The 21,045-nt window shown below is 40.8% G+C and overlaps 1 protein-coding gene across 3 annotated transcripts in view; it reads left to right on the forward strand.

The window, feature by feature from the left end:
* Positions 1 to 21,045, forward strand: part of DIAPH2 (diaphanous related formin 2) — a 1,004,885-nt gene that overhangs the window by 66,604 nt on the left and 917,236 nt on the right. For 2 of the 3 annotated variants that reach the window (XM_066248744.1, XM_066248745.1), the window contains exons 2-3: positions 104 to 136; positions 3,007 to 3,183. In XM_066248744.1, the coding sequence (XP_066104841.1) occupies positions 104 to 136; positions 3,007 to 3,183 (210 nt within the window). The remainder of the gene's footprint in view (positions 1 to 103; positions 137 to 3,006; positions 3,184 to 21,045) is intronic. The other variant, XM_066248746.1, reaches the window with a different exon arrangement.

A 21,045-nucleotide genomic window follows, 5' to 3' on the forward strand; every position in this document is an offset into this window, starting at 1 on the left:
ATAAGATAAAAAATGAGACTCATTCAATTACTATTTTTGTGTTTTACCTATGAATATCTCTTATTGACAGGTGTTTCTTTTTTTTTTCTTTTGGTTTTACTAGAACATTCAAATAAAAACTTTGGCAGATGACGTGGTAAGGTGGTCCTAGAAGCATGTTGTTATTACTCATCTCATGCATGTCGCCTTTTTATTAAAGCAAATGGACATCAAAGCATTGATATATGTAAGATATAGAATGTGTTTGCAAAGTGCGGTAGAATGAAAGAAATTTCAAGAGTGACTTCTTTGTTGGAATATTAAAAGAAACAATTCTATAAAATCTCAGCACAATTTTGATATTAGCCTCTTGACATATACCCGAGCCACATTTTAAAACAATTTCTGTGTAAAGTCCTGGAAAACTCAGATGTTTCTTTTTATTTTTAATAGCCCACGAAATTGTGACCATGTTAACTATTAATAAGAATATTGGGAGAAATTAATGATAGGAAGTTAAGTTTATTATGTTAGTCAGATATTTATAACCCTTAATTATTTTTGAACTGAGTCTGTCATAGTTAAACTTATTAAAAGTTGTGGGCTTTAAAATCTAAATGTGCCCTTTTATAGTTCAACTTTGAAAATTCGGTATTTTAAGCAATGCCAGTTTTTTTACTTGGTGAAATTCCCTATCTAAAAATAATGTAAAGTATTAGTGATTTAAGAAGGTGAAAGTATGTGGCATAACATCATTTTTTACCAATATATAGCTGAAAGCAAAAGCCAAGTTTTTAGAAAGAAATGAAGGATGAAGTAGAAGATCAAATATAAATGTAAATAATGCTAGTAGGAAAGCTAGCACCACAAAAGTAAATATTAAACGATATGAAGGGACAAGAACCAGCGAGATATTGATTTAATGGTTGATTGCATATTCAGATGCTTTTATGTCCACCATATCTTTTATGAAGTGTGACTGATGGATACGTACTCAGTTTATTTGGGATTACTGAATATTTTTCTCTTGAGCTGTTTGAAGATATAGTACATATCTAGACCAACTGAATTTTCCTCAAAGAGTTAAAAGAAAAATTTGAAAATATAGTTCAAGATGATTCAGAGAAAAGAATCTTAATGTGAACCCTGAGATAGGAACCAAAGACTCATGAATTTAGTGAGTCTCTTAATCTGTGAAATGAGAGAGTTGGTCTAGATGATTTTTCAAGTTTCTTCCCAGCTCTACAATATTACAATTTCTATAATCTCTTTGTAAGCAAGCACATACTGAAGTCATTTTGGTAATCCTAAATAAGCTGCTTAAAACTGCTCACATTTCTTTCAAAGTGCACCTTTTAATAAAAAAAAAGTGTTCTTTGACTCAAAATGAAAAGTATGTTATTTTAATGGGGGAATCAACAGAAATTTACACGTTGTGGTAATAACCTCTTGATGCCTTTTGTATTGTCAAAGTGGTCTATAAGGACTTGAGCATGGCGGTGACGATGTGCCATCCTTGCATCTAACCGTGTCTGCCTGTGTGATGTGAGCTGACAGTGTGCATGTGCTTACTAAAGGAAAACAGAATAAAACTGAGGTGCATTCAGTTTTATGGTCATTACTAATTTTTGATGTCTAATGTTCTGTGGTTTAAAACCAAATGGCCTGTTGACATGTGACTGGAGTCGTTAATCCCCTTTATGTAAAATAGCAAGCTAATTATTAGAGATTGTACATGGAATCAATGGTTCAGAGTCAATATCCATTAAATGGAAAGTTCTTAATAATAATGTTTGTAGGAGTCAGATATTTCGTTTTTGCTGTGTTTCCAGTCAATGGAAAAGGTGATGTCATGTTGGTTCCACTTTTTGGGGAAGATAAAGATCTGGCTAATAGTAATAGTAATAGTCATAGTAATAGTAACAAGTTCACCAAGCATGCCACCTTATTTAAACCTTAGAATAACCCTATGGAGTAGGTAATATTTTTTTATGTAACATACATTATTTAAAATTATTATTATTATTATTATTATTTTCTCCTTTTTCAAGTGCGAGGAGGGGAGATAGACTCCCACATGTACCCCGACCGGGATCCATCTAGCAACCTCTGTCTGGGGCCAATGCTCTGCCCATCTGTGGCAATGCCCACAACTGAGCTATTTTTAGTGCCTGAGGTATAGGCTCCAAGGAGCCATCCTCAACGCCTGGGGCTGATGCACTTGAAGCAATCAAACCATGGCTGTGAGAGGGGGAGAGAGAGAGTGAGAGAGAGAAGAGGGAGAGGGAGGGGTGGAGAAGCAGATGGTCACTTCTCCTGTGTACTCTGACTGGGAATTGAACCTGGAGATCTACAAGCCAGGCTGATGCTCTACCTTAAGCCAACCTGGGCCTTATATACATTATTAAGTCATTATTGTTATTTTAGAGATGAGGAAACAGAGACCATCTAATTTGCACAGGTTAACTGGGCTAATAAAAGGCAGATTCACATTCAGGTAGTCTGGCTTCAGAGTCTGTATACTTAGCCATTACACTAACTGCTACTCTGACAAAGTACTCACAAAGCCTTGTCACAATTTTTGGCACTTTGAAGAAGAAAAGCATTACTGTGACTTCTCCTTAGAATTGGACATCGGAAACTCTTTTTATTTGCTTTGTCTTTTTCTCATGGTTTGAAAGTTGCCAACAAAGACACATTCTCTCTAAAACAGCCACATGACTTTGATGCAGGACTTTTTGTTTACCTACTTCCTATGCAAAACAAATGACAAACGACTATGATTTATTTTTGAAGAATACTTTTCCCATTCCCAGCCCTCCCCCTGACTGCTGACGCTAAGAACGACTTCAGATTGAAAACAGTACAATCTCTAACTGGAGCTTGCTGCTTAAAGTAACACATTGTTGAAATCCAGTAATGATGTATCTCATACTGAGTACCATTTTGATGTTTCAGTTCTTCATATTCGTGATTTCTGATTTCTTTTTTAGGCCTTATTTGCTTATTTTTCTTCCCTCTTTGCAGCGTGACCGAATTACAAGTTTTAGAAAATCTACTGTCAAAAAAGAAAAACATCTTATTCAACATCCTATCGATTCTCAAGTTGCGATGAGTGAATTCCCAGCACCTCAGCCATTATATGATGAACGATCTTTGAATTTGTCAGAAAAGGAAGTACTGGATCTCTTTGAAAAAATGATGGTAAGGCAGACCCCTAATCTGGTTGTAATTTTGAAATGTGTGCATCAAGAATAATACTGGGTTTTAAGTAGGTATGTTTGCATGGGCTGTGTTTATATCACATAAAGGAGACACCAGAAACTTGTTGAGACAGCAGAACTATTTTCAGAAGTACCTGTTTTTGAGCTAAACATTCTTAACTTATCTCTTCCAGTATAAGCTCCTAAAAGCAGGAGCTGTCTTATTTACTTTTCCCTCCTATTTGATTTTAGAGAGAGAGAGAGGGAGAGAGAGAGGAAAGGGGAGAGAGAGAGGAAAGGGGAGAGAGGGAGGAAAGGGGAGAGAGGGAGGAAAGGGGAGAGAGAGAAAGACAAGTATCAATTCGTTGTTCCATATTTAGGTGTGCACTCATTGATTGCTTCTGATATGTGCCCTGACTGGGGATTGTACCTGCAAACTTGGTGCGCTGAATGGGTACATTATCCACTGAGCCACCTGGCCAGGGTGTATTATTTACTTTTGTTCTGTAGTATTTCCTAGTCTCTGACACATAAAATTAATTTTCAGTTGCCTACTTTTGTTCCTGCTTCTATAAAGCAAACCAGTTCTAAGTTCTCTTTGCCACACACGGTATCTTGTTGGTTATGTGAAATAGTTGGGAGGGAGGAAGGAATAAAAACAGTAGTGGGGGCGGAGGAATTATTTCCCCCAAGTTTGTTCCATAGCAACAGTCATACAGCCAATGCTTCCTAGTATGTTGCTTCTCTTTTCCCGCTTGTGGTCTACATTATTTCTTTTTTTTTTCTTAGAGAGAGAAAGAGAGACAAACGGACAGACAGGAAGGGAGATAGGTGAGAAGCATAAATTCATAGTTATGTGGGGTCATGTCTTCACTCCCACGCTCAATCCATGGTCATGCTGGTGAGCCTGTGCTCAAACAGGCGTCCTTGGGGTTTTGAACCTTGGTCCTCAGCATCCCAGGCTGATTCTCTATCCACTGTGCCACCACCTGGTCAGGCTAGATTATTTCTTTCCTTTTTTTTGTATCAGAGACAGAGAGAGAAAGGGACACATAGGGAAAGATAGACAGACGGGAAGGGAGAGAGATGAGAAATGTAAATTCTTTGTTTTGGATCCTTAGTTGTTCATTGATTGCTTTGTTATATGTGCCTTGATGGAGGGTGGGGGAACTACAGCAAAGTGAGTGACCCCTTGCTCAAGCCAGTAACCTTTAGGCTCAAGCCACCAGCCTTGGACTCAAGCCAGTGGTCTTGGGCCCAAGCCAGCTACCTTGGGCTTCAAGCCAGCGACCTTTGGGCTCAAGCCAGCTACCACAGGGTCATGTCTATGATCCCATGTTCAAGCCAGTGACCCCGTGCTCAAGCTGGTGAGCCTGTGCTCAACTGGCGACCTCAGGTTTTGAACTTGGGTTTTCTGTGTTTCAGTCTGACACTCTGTCCACTGTGCCACTGCCTGGTCAAGATAGATTATTTCTTTTGTTAGATAATAAATATAACATTTTGAGTCCTTAGTAGTTGATAGTAGAAGAGGAGAGATGAGGATTTGTGCTGTATTACATTGGTTTGCTTGACCAGAAATGAAGTGGAGATCTTGACTTATGACTCATTCATTTACAGTTCTCTCCTACTTATTTTCAGTTTTGGGGTAGATGACTATTTAATCTAGAGTTAGAGTTCACATTAGTTTCCAAGGTTCCATTGCCCACACCAAAAGAAAAGGTTAGGAATTCCTGAAAATCTGGATTCTTCTACTCTGCTCATTATGGGACAGCTTGTCCCTACCCCTCTTCCTGACACCCACTCTTTCCCTGTGTGCCTAGAAGAAGAGTAAACAGGCCCTGGCCATTTGGTTCAGTGGTAGAGTGTTGGCCTGGCATGTGGATATCCTGGGTTTGATTTCCAGTCAGGGCAGAAAGGAGAAGTGACCATCTGCTTCTCCACTGTTCCTCCTATCCCTTCTCTCTCTCTCTCTCTCTCTCTCTCTCTCTCTCTCTCTCTCTCTTTTTCTGTCTCTCTCTTACCCTCTTTCTTCTTCTCCTGCAGCCATGGCTCGATGGATTCTAGCACATCAACCCTGGACACTGAGGATGGCTCAATGGAGCCTCCACCTCAGGTGCTAAAAATAGCTCTGTTGGGAACATGGCCCCATATGGGCAGAGCATCGGCCCCAGACAGGGGTTGCCTGGTGAATCCTGGTCAGGGCACATGTGGGAGTTTCTCTTATCTGCCCTTGTCTCACTTGAAAAGAAGGAGGAAAAAAGAAGAGTAAACAGGCCTCCAGTAAATATTCGTTGAAAGTTGTTGAACTAATACAAACTTATTCCCTTTATCTTTAAACTTGCCCTTGACTCTTCCTCCTGTGAGCCACAGCTGGCCTCTGGCTTGTCCTGACACCCCGCCCTCTTCAGCCTTCCGCCTTGGCCTGCGCTGCTGCTCCATCCGTGCCCCTTTGAGCCATCTTTTAGCAGCGCTTCCTCTTGTGAAATCTGTTCTCTGCTGACCTTCCTTGATGAGAAAAGCACCTGGTTATCCCTTTGACTTTTCCCATGCTATTCATTGGGGTGATTTCAACTATGATGTTAATAACCCCATGCTTTTTTTGCTCTTAGTTCCTGCATTCCTCAACTCTGACCTCTGAACCTAGATATTTCGCTAAGTATTGGCATGGGTATTGTTTGGATGGTATCATGCTTTGGAATGAGTCCACCTGTGTAAGATCTTTTGCTCTGAAATTCTCCTCAGAAGTGAAATAACGTATGCTACCTCTCCCAGGCGCCTAATTGACAAAGTGGGTATTGTATAGTGGTTCTGAACATGGACTCCGGGGTCATTCTGACTTGGATTTGACTTCTGGCTCTGCCGTGAATTGCATTACCTTGCAAAGGTTATATAAACCTCTCTACATTTCATTTTCCTCAACTGTAACAAAGGTATGAAAGGAACTACCTTGTACGGATATCTGTAGGATTAAAGTAGATGCTATTCCTAGAGTAGTGTCTGGGATTAAAGCTTTCTGCATAACTAACTTCATAAATGTAGGTTACAGTCCCTCTGTTTATCAAATCAAGTTCTTTCTTTAGTTGCCAATATTTCTATCTGGGGCCCTCTTCAGCCTTCCGCCTAGATTGCCCATCACCTAGGTGAATATTTCACCTAGATTGCCCCTCAGTTTACCATTTGGTTGCTTTATCTTAATCGCCAAGAAAGTAACAATAACATACCAACAGAAATAGAAACATTCCTTGATAATTTTCATACTTTACACATTTTAAAATTTTCTTTCCTGCCTGACCTGTGGTGACGCAGTGGATAAGGCGTTAATCTGGAACCCTGAAGTCTCTGGTTCAAATCCCAGGCTTGCTGGTCAAGGCACATATGGGAGTTGATGCTTCCTGCTTCTCCCCGCTTCTCTCTCTCTTTCTCTTCTCTCCAAAATCAATAAATGAAATGAAAAAAATTGTTTTTCTTTCCTGTCTTCATTCAAGCCTCATTCAAACTACACTTACCACTTTACTCTGCTATTTGGCTATTAATTCTTATAGTATTGAAATTGTTCTTAAGAGTTTATCAGTGGCATTGCCCGAACTCCACTTCACTTAAGCTTGACACTGGTGGGCCAGCTCCTCCTCCTTGCTGTCCTCCATCACTTCTCACCGCTTGCCCAGTCTCACTGGCTCTGCTTGTGTAATGACTCCCACATCTGTTTCCTCAGTCACCCCCAGCCGCTCTTGCCCTACTTTCGACAAATCCCTCTGTTGATCTTTTCTTGTAGGCTACTGAAACGGCCTCCTCACTGCTCCTCCTGTCCTTTAGGTTTTGCCTGTTCTTATCCATGCCACATGAATGATTCAGAGACATTGCTTTTCCAAAGCCCCAGATAGACCCTGATGTTTCCGACAATTATTGTCTCAACTTCAGTTTCTCAACTGCGTGGCTCGATGACTATATCACACCTTCACTTTGCTGTTCAATCCGCAAAACTCTTTCCTGTCTTTATACTTGGCTGATGAGCTTGCTGATTAATTTACTGAGTAAATGGAAGCAATCAGAAAAGAACTTCCACACACCCCCCCGTATATATCTACCTAACTTTTTGTATCTACACTCACATAGTTTGTCTTGTTTCCTGTCATCAGAGGTGAACTTTTTATGTTCCAAATCCCTCCATTTGTGTACAAGGTTCCATTCCTTTTCAGCGGCTCAGGGACATCACTCCAATAATTTTTCTCCTCTCTCCTCTGCCATCCCTAGTGGCGTACAAACAACCTGTCTCATTTTACAAAACCTTTTCTTGACCTTATCTCCCTTGTCAGCTACTGCTCTATTTTTACTCCCCTTTGAAGTAAAACGCCTCCCCCAATTTTGTTTATATTGATTGCTTCTGATTTCTCGCCTCTCACCTCCTCTCCTAAACTCGCCCGAGCCAGGCTTCCATCTCACCATTCCATCAAAAGCGTTATCAGTGTCACCAAAGATCTTCCTGCTGCCGAATCCCATGGTCAGTGCTCGATTCTCATCCTAATCGACTGAGCAGCAGGCTTTGATGCAGTTGATCATTCCCTTCAATTTGAAATGCTTCCACCTCCGTTCCCCTGTCCCCAACATTGATTTGGTGTCCTCCTCCGTCTTTTAGATGCCTGACAAGAAATAATTGACCCTAATGTTGCCGATACAATTTATTATTTGGAATTTCTGGGGGATGATCTATTTCGGTGAAACTTTTGGTGAAAGCTTAAATAATGAAAGCCGATATTCAAATGTAATCCTATCTTACTCTGATAATTGAAATTCTTGTTAAGCCCGAGGATCCTGTCTATTAACAGCAGTTCTCATCGTACAGGCTTGTAGATGTAGATAATCGGGGATATTGGGCTAAAACTTTAATTACTGCAAGACATAGGGTTTTTTTTTAAGTATTAACTTTTATTTGATTTTTATAACTCTTCTTTAATTACTAATAGCTCGTTTGAAAAATCACTTGGCTTTATAGCGAAATAAAATCCTGGAACGAGTCCAGTTACCTCAAAGATCTGAGTGGTTAGGTTTTCCCTGACTAGTGTATTAGTAGATTACTAATGTTTCATTGACTCTGACACCTATTCTATGCATTGGTAAGCTAGTTTTCAGATTGTGGGTACTCAGTGAAACAGTAATAGACAGATCTTCTGGGTAATGGTGTGAGTGGCTACTGCTGACAGATTTAAAACTCCGGATGTCAAACTTTTAGGTGCTTGCTTATTTCATAGAGCACAAGCTATTTATTAGCAGCATGAAAGCATAGCTTGTAAAACTGAATTTTATTTTATTTTTTTAGTGAGAGAGACAAGGACAGAGAGAGAGACAGAGAGAGGGACAGATAGGGACAGACAGGCAAGAAGGGAGAGAGATGAGAAGCATCAGTTCTTTGTTGTAGCACCTTAGTTGTTCATTGATTGCTTTTTCATATGTGCCTTGATGGGGGTGGCTCCAGCAGAGTGAGTGACCCCTTGCTCAAGCCAGTGACCTTGCACTTCAAACCAGTGACCCTTGGCTCAAGTCATTGACCATGGGGTCATGTCTATGATCCCACGCTCAAGCCAGCGACCCTGTGCCCAAGCTGGTGAACCTGCACTCAAGCCAGATGAGCCCTCGCTCAAGCTGGCGACCTCGGGGATTCAAACCTGGGTCCTCTGTGTTCTAGTTTAATGCTCTGTCCACTGCGCCATCACCTGGTCAGGACCTAGGTTTGAAACCCTGAGGTCGCTGGCTTGAGCATGGGCTCACCAGCTTGAGCACAGGGTTGCTGGTATCTAGGGTATTATAGACATGAACTTATCCATAGACATGAACCAGTGGTCACTTGCTTGAGCCCAAAGGTCACTGCCTTGAGCCCAAGGTCACTGGCTTGAGCAAGGGGTCCCTGGCTCAGCTGGAGGCCCCCTGTCAAGGTACATATGAGAAAGCAATCAATGAACAACTAAGGTACCATGACTATGAGTTGATGCTTCTCATCTCTCTCCCTTCCTGTCTGTCTCAGTCTCTTTTTTGCTAAAAACAAAACATATAGAGATTACAAGTTGGAATTTAATTTCTACTAGGTAGCACAAGCATTGGCGGAAGCCCAGCTCACACTGGTAACATTGGGTTCATACAAATATGGCAGTAAGCACTGTGTTTCTACATAGACAATTAGTCTGGTTATATGCAAAAGATGAAGTTAGTGATGATTTATGATTAATTTCTAGGCACAGTTCATTTGAACTTCATTTATTAAGAACAGTGTTTAATATATTCCATACACAAATTTGATGTTTTATACTTTGTTTCTGTTCAGCAATTTATATTAATGCTTTTTGCATTTTAGAAAAATGCAATAAGAATGTAGTTATATGCAACAAATGTTAAGCTATCCTATATTCCATCTGCTAGGACTCTGATAAATAATCCAAAATATTTTAATTTTGTCCTCTCCCTTTTGCCTTTCATCAGTTAAGAGACTAACTTTGAACCCTGGGGTTTGTACTTGAGCCTAAGCATCCTTCTTCACTGCCGACTGCTAGCACGGGTTTCTTTCTCAGCCAATGCTGGTATTGTAGGGTTGATTAGCTTGGATGAGAACTTTTTAGAGATTTTAATTAATGGTTAATTTGCCATCAAACACATGATTGATAAACTAGATCTTAAACATTATAGTAAGCCATGGAAATAGTTTTCAGAAATGACTAGATCTTTAGAAATTGACTAGATAGCATTATTTCCAGTGGTTCCATTTCTGTGGCCAGTATCCTTCCTCCATCTCATTAGACTGAGGGAATGCCAGCATCATCATTTCTGGTTGATATAGACTCCTAAGAAAAACTTAAAAAGGAGCAGAACTTATCCAGTAAACAGTTCTAAAAGGTGATGAAAGTTGAGTCACTTTCCAATTTCCTTACTAAGCATAATTCTCACCAAAGCTTTCATACAACCAAGAGAGTAGTAGGCTAGGGGTCCCAGGAAGGGGAATGAAGGTTGGCTCTGGCTGGTTGGCTCAGTGGCAGAGCATTGGCCCAGCATATGAAAGTCTCAGGTTCGATTCCTGATCAGGGCACACAGGAGAGGTGACCATCTGCCTCTCCCTCTTTTCCCCCTCCCCCTACTCTCTCTCTTTCTCTTTCTCTTTCTCTTTCTCGTTCTCTTTCTCCCTTTCTTCTCTTCCAGCAGCCATGGCTCAGTTGGAGCAAGTTGGCGCCAAGTGCTGAGGATGGCTCCATGGCCTTGCCTTAGGTGCTAAAATAGCTTGGTTGCTGAACAATAGAGCTGAGGCCCCAGATGTGGGTTTCCAGGTGGATCTCGGTCTGAGTACATGCAGGAGTCTGACTCTGCCTCCCTGCCTCTCACTTAATTAAAAAAAAAGAAAGAAAAAGAACTAGATTTGCAAATTTGTTTTGATTGTAGCTGGTAAACTTCACAATTCACTGCCTCTCTTCTTGGTTTGTCTGGAGATGTTTTCCAAAATATTTTTACTATTTGAAAGGTTCTGCTAGTACTGATTGCCATGAATGCATTTTTTCCCAGCCATTTATTGATACATGCAATGTGCCAGATCCTTTATTTCATGCTAAGGGCACCCAGATGAATACAATGCCTCCCTTTTCCCCAGAGGGCTGAGTTAATCAGGTAGACAAGCAAGTAAACGGGATTTCCATGGCAGTAGAGCAGCCAGGAGAACCGGACTGAAGATACCTAACCCAGTGCCAGGGGATCAGGGAGGAAACAAACAAGACCTGCATAGACTGTGAAACCCAGTGCCACTCCTGAATTTTTAGTCTTTATTTCTTGAAGCATGAAAGCATTCTCAAGTTGGAACGATTTCATTGAAGTCCAATGCCTTCTATATGTCAGGCTGCATTCTACGCTCCGAGGAGAAAGAGCAGAGAACGACCTAAGCAGGGGTCCCCAAACTACGGCCTGCGGGCCACATCCGGCCCCTGAGGCCATTTATCCGGCCCCCGCCGCACTTCAGGAAGGGGCACCTCTTTCATTGGTGGTCAGTGAGAGGAGCACATTGACCATCTCATTAGCCAAAAGCAGGTCCATAGTTCCCATTGAAATACTGATCAGTTTATTGATTTAAATTTACTTGTTCTTTATTTTAAATATTGTATTTGTTCCTGTTTTTGTTTTTACTTTAAAATAAGATATGTGCAGTATGCATAGGGATTTGTTCATAGTTTTTTTTATAGTCCGGCCCTCCAACGGTCTGAGGGACAGTGAACTGGCCCCCTGTGTAAAATGTTTGGGGACCCCTGACCTAAGGAAAATCCCTCCCTTCAGGGTTCTTATGCTCTAATAGGGGTGACAGAGAAGAACACAGGGTGTACTTTTCTTTTATTACAATTTTTAAAGATTTTATTTATTGATTTTAGAGGGAGACAGAGAGAGACAAAGGTGAAAGGTAGGTGGGGAGGAACAGGAAGCATCAATATATAGTTGCTTCTCAAATGCACCTTGAGTGGGCAAGCCTGGGGTTTCGACCAGTGACTGACATCAGGGCTACAGGTTGATGCTTTGTGCAGTGCGCCCCCACAGGTCACGCTTTTTTTTATTAATTTGTTCTTTAATTTACTGTGTTGAATTGGTTTCAAGTATACAACTCAATATAACACCGTCGATTTGTGAGAGAGTGAAAGCAAAGACAAGTTTTGTGTCACAGAAAAGTTGGACAACTCTCTACTGAAAGCCAGATACTTTCTTACGTGCAGGGAACGTAAAGGTGACAAAGACACTATCCCCACCTCTAGGATTTTAGTTTGTACAGCTCACAGGGTACAAATTGTTTTCATATTTTTAAATGGTTTGAAAGAAAAATTGAAAGAAAGAAGACTGTTGCAAGACAGATGAAAGTTGTATGAAATTCAGTGTTTCTGTTCAATGCAGTTATAGCCATGTATTCTCAGACTGTTGATGGCATATTTTGTGCGGCAGTTGCAGAGTTGAGTGCTTGTAACAAATACCCCATGACCGTCCTGGCTGGTGGCTCAGTGGTAAAGCCTCAGTCCGGCATGTGGAAGTCCTGGGTTTGATTCCTAATCAAGGCACATAGAGAAGCGCCCATCTGCTTCTCCACCCTTCCCCCTCTCCTTCCTCTCTGTCTCTCTCTTCCCTTCCTGCAGCCAAGCTCCGTTGGAGCAAAGTTGGCCCAGGCGCTGAGGACGGCTCTGTGGCCTCTGCCTCAGGTGCTAGAATGACTCTGGCTGCAATGGAGAAATGCCCCAGATGGGCAGAGCATCGCCCCCTGGTGGGCATGCCTGGTGGATCCCAGTCGAGCATATGCAGGAGTCTGTCTGACTGCCTCCCTGCTTCTAACTTTGGAAAAATACAAAAAAAAACCCTCACACAAACAAACAAAAAAGAACACCAAATACCCCGTGACCTTCAAAGCCTAAACATTAATAGTCGGGTCCTTTACAGAGAACATTTGTCAACATCTGGACTAGTGTAGTAGTCTGTAAACTTTTTGATTTCCTATCCTGTTGGAGAAGGAAAAAAGAAGATATTCACAAACACACACAGAAGCACATAGGGCTGGGCAAAGGTAGGTTAGTAATAATAATACAATAATTAATATATAAATACAAAAATAAACTCTGTGTTTTGTGTACTCACAACTGTAAGCCTACATTTGCCCACACTTGTATATGTCTGTCTGCTTGAGCAAGTAACCGCAATGTATTTTATTTAAAAATTATATATACAGTGGTGGTTTAAATAATTTAACAACCGGTACTCTGCCCTAATGACCGTTTTAAATATAAAAAAATGATACGTTGAAAGGTAGTTTATTATTACATGCATTTAATACTTAAATAAGAACAATAAAAGAGGTACACAAAACTAGACTATGTTATAAGAAAGAGTTTTAAAATATTTATGAAAAAGTATTAAATAATACCTGACAAAAAACAATAAAACTGTTATTTAAGATCTTTCCATATTGCTTCTTGATCCGTGTCCTCACTTGCAATATTTTCCCCTATGGACGAAATGAACATCACTGCGGGCACTCAGAATACACTGTTATGCAGATGAGCGTTCAAAAAGAGTAAGGAACGTCAATGTGTGATTCCCACACTGGGCGGCTGCCCAGGCGCCCACCTTAGAGAGAGCCCTGATAACAAGTGCCATTTTAACAACCGGTTCGCCAAACTCAACAAAAAATTAGGTATCGGTTCTGCCGAACCAGTGCAGACTGTCTGAATCCCACCAATGTTTGTATATACGTATAGGTATGTACTAATGCTATGGACAGTATAAAATACATACTAAAGAATGAGAAAAGCATGAGATGAACAAGATTTTTAAATGATTTAAAATGAGTTTATTTTATTTATTAATGGCACAAAAGCTCTTCCTGTCCTGGTTAATAAGTTTTTAGTGAGAACAATGACAACGTCATTTTTTATGTCTTGTTAAAAAGAAAAAAAAGACAGTAATTAGATTTAGTTCCCTGATCATTTTAGTTTGATATTTGCTTTAATGTCTGTTACACTTAAAACATAAATCTGACAAAGATATGTCGGTCCAAGTAGAACAGAACATCATTAGCAGCACTTATTAAATCACTGTATTAACTTTTCTTAGTCCAATCTATGAATCGAGCAAAGGTTTCCTGTTGCATCGTGGCTAGTAAATTTCCATCTTCCTTGATGACAGTCAGTTCTTGCAACTAATCTGGAGTGTTGCTTTTAAATATTTTTAAATAAATGGGTTCAGCCTTGGCCAGATGGCTGAGTTGGATAGAACATTGTCTGGAAGTGCAAAGGTTGCCATTTCGAACCTCGGTCAGGGCACATACAGGAACAGTGTTCCTGCCTCTCTCTCTTTCTCTTCCCCCGCCCTTCCTCTCTCCCTCAAATCAGTAAAATAAACATCATTTAAAAAAAAATGGGTTCTAAATGGGCTTAAAAAAATGGGCTTTGACAGATGTCATCAGGGACTCGGGCTCTTTGTACTTTTCCTTCCTTTTTCTGAATGAGGAGACCTTCATCACCATTTTTATCTGCTCCTGTTCCCTCCCAACATCAACATGGCATCTAACACCAGCCAGAGGAAGAGAGAAGTGAGTCATGCAGGGTCAAGGGCAGAGATCCGTAAGTTCGGTCTGCCAAAGTGTGTCTTTTTCACTGAAGTTCACTTAAATAATTACTTTCTTACTAATTGTTAAACTCTCAAGGGATTACTAGTCTTCTGTTGAGTGAAAAATACCTAAATTATTTTGCCTAATGCAAAATTTTTACCAGTTTTGAGATACTTTGTTTTGATATAACCAGAGCTATCTCTGTCAGGTACAACATAGTTTCATGCTCATTTTCTCTCTCATTGCAATATACTGTAAATATTCTACTGCATTTGAAATATCCAACTTCTGTTCAAAAAAAGAGCTACATTCTTGACTCTAGCATTCTGAGTATTTCAACTTCTTTCTTGCAATACCCTGAATTTTATATGTGGGGTAGTCTTACCAGGAATCCTCCCACTTAGTTTTTTCATAAAGCATCTCTTTTAATAAGCAAATCATTTATTTTATAATATGTTTTCTCTATTAGATTGTTCCATTAGTGACACAAAGAAAAGTAGTTTTTATATTTTGTTATTGAAACAATCTAGCAAATAATATATGCTGAGTTGTTTAAAAAAATAACTATTTTCATTTGACTCTATGATAAACCTTTTACACTGAGTAACTTAATTTTTATTTTTTTATCATAAGAATGAGAGACACACAGACAAGAAGGGAGAGAGATGAGAAGCATCAATTCTTTGTTATGGCACCATAGTTGTTCATTGATTGCTTTCTCATATGTGCCTTGATGGGGCTGGGATGGCTACAGCCAAGCCAGTGACCTCTCACTTGAGCCAGCAACCTGGAACTTAAGCCAGTGACCTTTGTCTCAAGCCAGCGACCATGAGGATTCAAAGCTGGGTCCTGCCTGACCAGACGGTGGCGCAGTGGATAGAGCGTTGGACTGGGATGCCGAGAACCCAGGTTTGAGACCCTGAGGTCGCCAGCTTGAGCGCGAGCTCATCTGGTTTGAGCAAAGCTCACCAGCTTGGACCCAAGGTCGCTGGCTCGAGCAAGGGGTAACTCAGTCTGCTGAAGCCCCATGGTCAAGGTCAATGAACAACTAAGGTGTCGCAATGCGCAACGAAAAACTAATGATTGATGCTTCTCATCTCTCTCCGTTCCCGTCTGTCTGTCCCTGTCTGTCCCTCTCTCTGTCTCTGTAAAAAGAAAAACAAAACAAAACCTGGGTCTTCAGCACCCCAGGTGTATGCTCTATTCACTGTGCCACCTAGTTAGGGCTGAGTAGTTTTTTTTAACACTTATGGGTTTTTTGTTTTTGTTTTCATTGATTGATTGATTAATTAATTCATTAATTCATTTGTGACAGAGACAGAGAGAGGGACAGGTAGGGACAGACAGACAGGAAGGAGAGAGATGAGAAGCATCATTTCTTTGTTGCGGCACCTTTGCTGTTCTTTGATTGCTTTCTCATATGTGTCTTGCCGGGGGGTGGGGGGGTTTACAGCAGTACCAGTGACCCCTTGCTTGAGCCAGCGACCTTGGGCTCAAGCTGGTGAGCCTTGCTCAAACCAGATGAGCCCGCTTTCTAGCTGGCGACCTTGGGGTTTCTAACCTGGGTCCTCCGCATCCCAGTCTGACGTGCTATGCACTGTGCTACCGCCTGGTCAGGCCCTCTAACACTTGCTTTAGCAAATTTTAAGCAATGATTTCTGTGTTCAACTGGATTTGCTGACAGGAGTTTGTTCTAGTTTACTGTCATATTGTTTTGCATGTATTATTTCAGGTGCTTCTACGAAGTATTTACCTGATGTCACAGACCTTTTGTCATTTGCTGTAAAATGGGTTTTATATGTTCTGCTAGGTTGAGGTAGCATAAATGGGAGTCATCATTGATTGTTGATACCCATCCATATTTCTACGTTACCTTAATACTTTTTCATCTTGTGGGATCAGCTTCTTACTAGCCTTAGAGTTTCATCATTTTAACCACACTGTATGGCTGACAAAAGGCTCAGACTTATGAGTAGGAAATACAACAGTCTGCTGTTTTCTGGTTCCCTTGCGTTTGCTTTCTTGGTATTATCCTATTATCCTCAATCTGTTGTCTTCATAGGAAACTTTCAAAACCACTTTTCTATTTTGTTGTTTCTTTGAGGGTTGATTTAGTTAAAATGAGATAAAAACAACCCACCGATCCACTGAAGCAGGTGCACATTAACTGCACTCTGTCACAGTAGAGCAACGGCCAGCAGACCTGCCATGTGGATACCCCACTCATCCCCTAAGATGCCCCACGGATGCTTTGTGCCTATGAAGCCAGTGAGGGATCCTGTGTTGTGCTCATGCTAAATATTTTTTTTTGTATTTTTTTCTGAAGCTGGAAACGGGGAGAGACAGTCAGACAGACTCCCGCATGCGCCCGACCGGGATCCACCCGGCACGCTCACCAGGGGCGACGCTCTGCCCACCAGGTGGCGATGCTCTGCCCCTCCGGGGCGTCGCTCTGCCGCGACCAGAGCCACTCTAGTGCCTGGGGAAGAGGCCAAGGAGCCATCCCCAGCGCCCGGGCCATCTTTGCTCCAATGGAGCCTCCGCTGCGGGAGGGGAAGAGAGAGACAGAGAGGAAGGAGAGGGGGAGGGGTGGAGAAGCAAATGGGTGCTTCTCCTGTGTGCCCTGGCCGGGAATCGAACCCGGGTCCCCTGCACGCCAGGCCGACGCTCTACCGCTGAGCCAACCAGCCAGGGCCTCATGCTAAATATTAAAACTTACTTTCTTGTATGTTTTGAGTACAAATAAATATTGTTTCAAACTACAGTAGATCCTTTTATGTAATCTCTCCACTCTGGAAACTACTGGTTGAATGTTGAGCTCAGGATTAAGGATTATGGGAAAGTGAAATAATATTTTTGTTTTCCAATATCAAATACATATTCTGTATTTACCGTCATGGTGGTAAAGAGGTATACATAGGTATTTAAAGTCGGACCCCTCAGCCCTGGCCTGTGGTGGCACAGTGGATTCCACTTCTGGGAATTTATCCAATGAAACCCCAAATGCTAATTCAAACAAATATATGTCCCCCTGTGTTCAGGGCAGGCATTTGATGGTGAAGTCAAGTTCAGATTGTCAAGGAACAGGTGGTCAACAAAATCAGTAGTTTAAATGCTATAGAGATGTTTATCTGAAACTTTTGTGTTCTTATGGACCAATGTCACCCCATTAAATTTAATTTCTAAATTAAAAAATTGAAAGGAACAAAGAAAAGGAAAGCTTTAGAAATTATAATCTATCAATCCTAAAAATGATCAAATAAGAAAGATTAAATGTTTCATATAAGAATAAAAAAAGCATGTAATTAAAACAGAAGGTTGAAACTAGCTTCAAATTGGGACCATGACATGTTTCCCAAACAGAAACACTACAGAAAATACAGAAATTTATAGCAAATTTATATAATAAGGAACAAGTACTACTTCTGTCTTATAGGGAAAGATGATACATAAAAAGTTAACATTACCCCTCATAATGCAAAATATGAAAACAGTGGAAGAGTTAGAAAATGATGTTAGAAGACGAGGAGAAAGTTTTAAAAATTGTCACCGGTTTAAAGATTTCTGGGGCGAGAGTGGAATAAGAATGAATGAATGAATAAGATCTGAATGGGCAGTTGGTTCAGCTTTTATCCTCCTTTACTCTAATATGGTCCCCCAGTGAGAACTTTAAGAACACAATGTTTATTTGCTGAAGAAGTGAAGGAATTTGTCTGTAATGGGAAAATTACATCATGGCATATGTGGAAGGAGAAAAGTTGTTTAATGTTTTCATATATAGCTTTAAAAACATAAATGGTCAATTATGTAGACTTTAAACAACATTTGAAAACTATAAAATACTGATTTCTTATATATTATAGATGTGCTAACTAAATGTTAAACATACTAAAAGCTTGCTTGTGTGTTTTCAGTACTATAAGAATTCTGTTTAGAAGTAGTTTCATATTCAATTACATTGTTTAGAATTAATATTGAATTATGATTATTGCTCTATTTAGTTTTATGACTGTATTATAAAGGTAGAGTTAATGAATTGGAAGTATTAGCTGCTTAATTAGTAGTATACTTCTTATTTCTATAAAAATAAAATGAGTCGTTACAGTCTTTCTGTTCATATGAATGCTACCTATTCCCAGTCAACCCATGCAGCAAATTTATAGGTATAGAAAATCTTGGTGGCTATAAAGCAAATTAAAGTGTTTAGAGAAAAGGTCCAAAATATCACATTGATTCAACAAATATTTATTAAATGGTTGGAACATTCCAGGAGCTATGCTCTTTGCTGGGAGTATAAAGATTTAAAAGACCCAGTTTTTGTCCTCAGTTAGCTTATAGTTTAGGGGAGATCGGTTTACCAGATAGTTTCCATTTCAGTGCTGCAATATCGGAATTATTATGGAAGACTAGAGTGAAGATAGTCATTTCTAAATGAGATGATTTGGGGGAAATATGAAGACTTAGTACATGTATGAGCTGTTCATGTCAGAGTAACTGCGTTGAGATGAGACGGGGTTTCTAGAGGAAGAGGGTGGTGAAGATGACAGCATTGCAGGCAGAGAGAACAGTGTCCTGTGCAGCATAATGGACGTGTGTCACAGCGTTGTGTACGCAGGAAAACTACAAACAACCTTGCATTGTTAAAACATCAGAGAGCTTGATCAGGCGGTTGCACAGTGGATAGATCATTGGCCTGGGATGCTAAGGACTCAGGTTCAAAACCCTGATGTTGCTGGTTTGAATGTGGGCTCACCAGCTTGAGCACATGGTCACCAGTTTGAGCGCGGGGTCACCAGCTTGAGTGTGGGGTCGCCAGCTTGAGCGTGGGATCATAGACATGACCCCATGGTCGCTGGCTTAAGTCCAAAGGTCACTGGCTTGAGCCCAAGGTCTCTGGCTTGGCTGGAACCCCCCAGTCAAAGCACATATGAGAAAGCAATCAATGAACAACTAAGGTGCCGCAACAAAGAACTGATGCTTCTCATTTCTCCCTTCCTATCTGTCACTGTCTCTCTCTTTCTCTTGCTAACCCCCCCCCCAAAAAAAAAAACACAACAAATGAACAGAAAAACAAAACAGAACATAAGGGTAATATCAGCCCTGGCCAGATTTCTCAGTTGGTTGGAGTATTGTTCTGAAGCACTGAGGTTGCTGGTTTGATTCCCTGTCAGTGCACATGCAGGAACAGATCAATGTTTCTGTCTGTGTCTTGCTCTCTCCCTTCCTCTCTAGAATCAATAAAACCATAAAAAGCCCCCAAAAGAATAAAGGGGTAAGATGAAAAGTGGTAAAAAAAAAAAAAAAGACTGAGGAGGTGATACAAACATTAACAGCTAGCACTTTTGAAGGCTAGTTAATATAGAGGGTGGGGCAAAACTAGGTTTACAGTTGTTCGAATGGAGAATAATACACTAGTAAATTATAATCCAATAATCCACTCCGTGTTTTACATACTCAAACCTACATTTGCCCCCACCTGTACTCTGGGCTTAGGTTCATGATCACGCTTAACCGTGACAACATGCGTGTGAGGTCTGTAATTTCTTGTTCCCTGTGCTGCCCTGCCATCCTTCGTGCAAAATGATACTACTCTGATAGCGAAATTTCAGCAGTGCTTGCCATTGCAGAGCAAATGGAGCTACCTTGTCATGTAGAAGTGTCACTGAAAGGAGAGCACATTCTCTACCTAGAGACTCCTGAAGGTGGCACTACCACACTCCGAGGCCTGGCGGCGAAGTTCACAAATGCAGATACTCCATCTTGTCAGTGTCCTGAAGTTGATTCTGTAGTACTTGGGGCGTGCAGACAGGCTAACTGCATTTGCTGGAGACTGTAACGTAGCCAGAATGTGTTGAAGCAGCAGAGCATAGCCTAGCATATGTGAGCAAGACTTAGCAAAGACAGTGTGAGTTAGCTGAATGATGTGTCTGCCCATGTGGTAATAAAATCAGATGCTGAATTAATAGAGGTCTAGTATTTCAAGATGAAGGAGGTAGAAATTCTTGCCCTCCTGGCATTTCTCAAACCACAGACTATTTGAGACAGAGAGAGATGGATGCTAAGCTATATGACAAGAGGATAAGTGGTATTCTTGCGCTTATTCATGTGAGGAAGCTAGTAGGTATTTTTCACCCTGAGGGAGAGAATGCTGCCTTCAAATAATATTTACATGATTGAGTGTATTCCCTCTGTCCTATCTGACTACAATCTCTCTCAGTTTGGAATTTTATCATTAGTCACTTGAATTACTGTAATAGCCCAAATTATGGAACATAAGAGGATCCACTCTGGCTAGTTTAAATAGGAAAAGAAAATATGCTATTAAGATATATTAGGTAGCTCTCTTGAATCAGAATGGTTGCAGATATCATAGGAACAGCTTCCAGAACCACAGCACTGAAAGACAGCCCGATTAAGGATCTGCTGCCATCCCCAAACCACTTGGTCAAGCTGCCCTGATGAAAGAGATGCAGCTGCCGCCTTCAGCTCCATAACCACGGCACGTCTGTGGCCAACCACGCCAGCACAATGGATAGCTTACTAGTGGCCTGCTTCCGTACATAGTTCACTTGGGAATCTATGCTCCCTATAAATGCATTTCATTGGCAGAAACTAGGCCACATGTTTGTATTCTAGTTATAAGGGAGACTGGCAAATATTATTTTTATAATATCTAAATTTTTTTTTTTTTCAGCAAGAGACAGACAGACAGGGACAGATATAGGAAGGGAGATGAGAAGCATCAACTCGTACTTGGGGCACCTT

The sequence above is a fragment of the Saccopteryx bilineata genome, chromosome X (genome assembly GCF_036850765.1).
Source record: "Saccopteryx bilineata isolate mSacBil1 chromosome X, mSacBil1_pri_phased_curated, whole genome shotgun sequence".
Lineage (NCBI taxonomy): Eukaryota > Metazoa > Chordata > Mammalia > Chiroptera > Emballonuridae > Saccopteryx > Saccopteryx bilineata.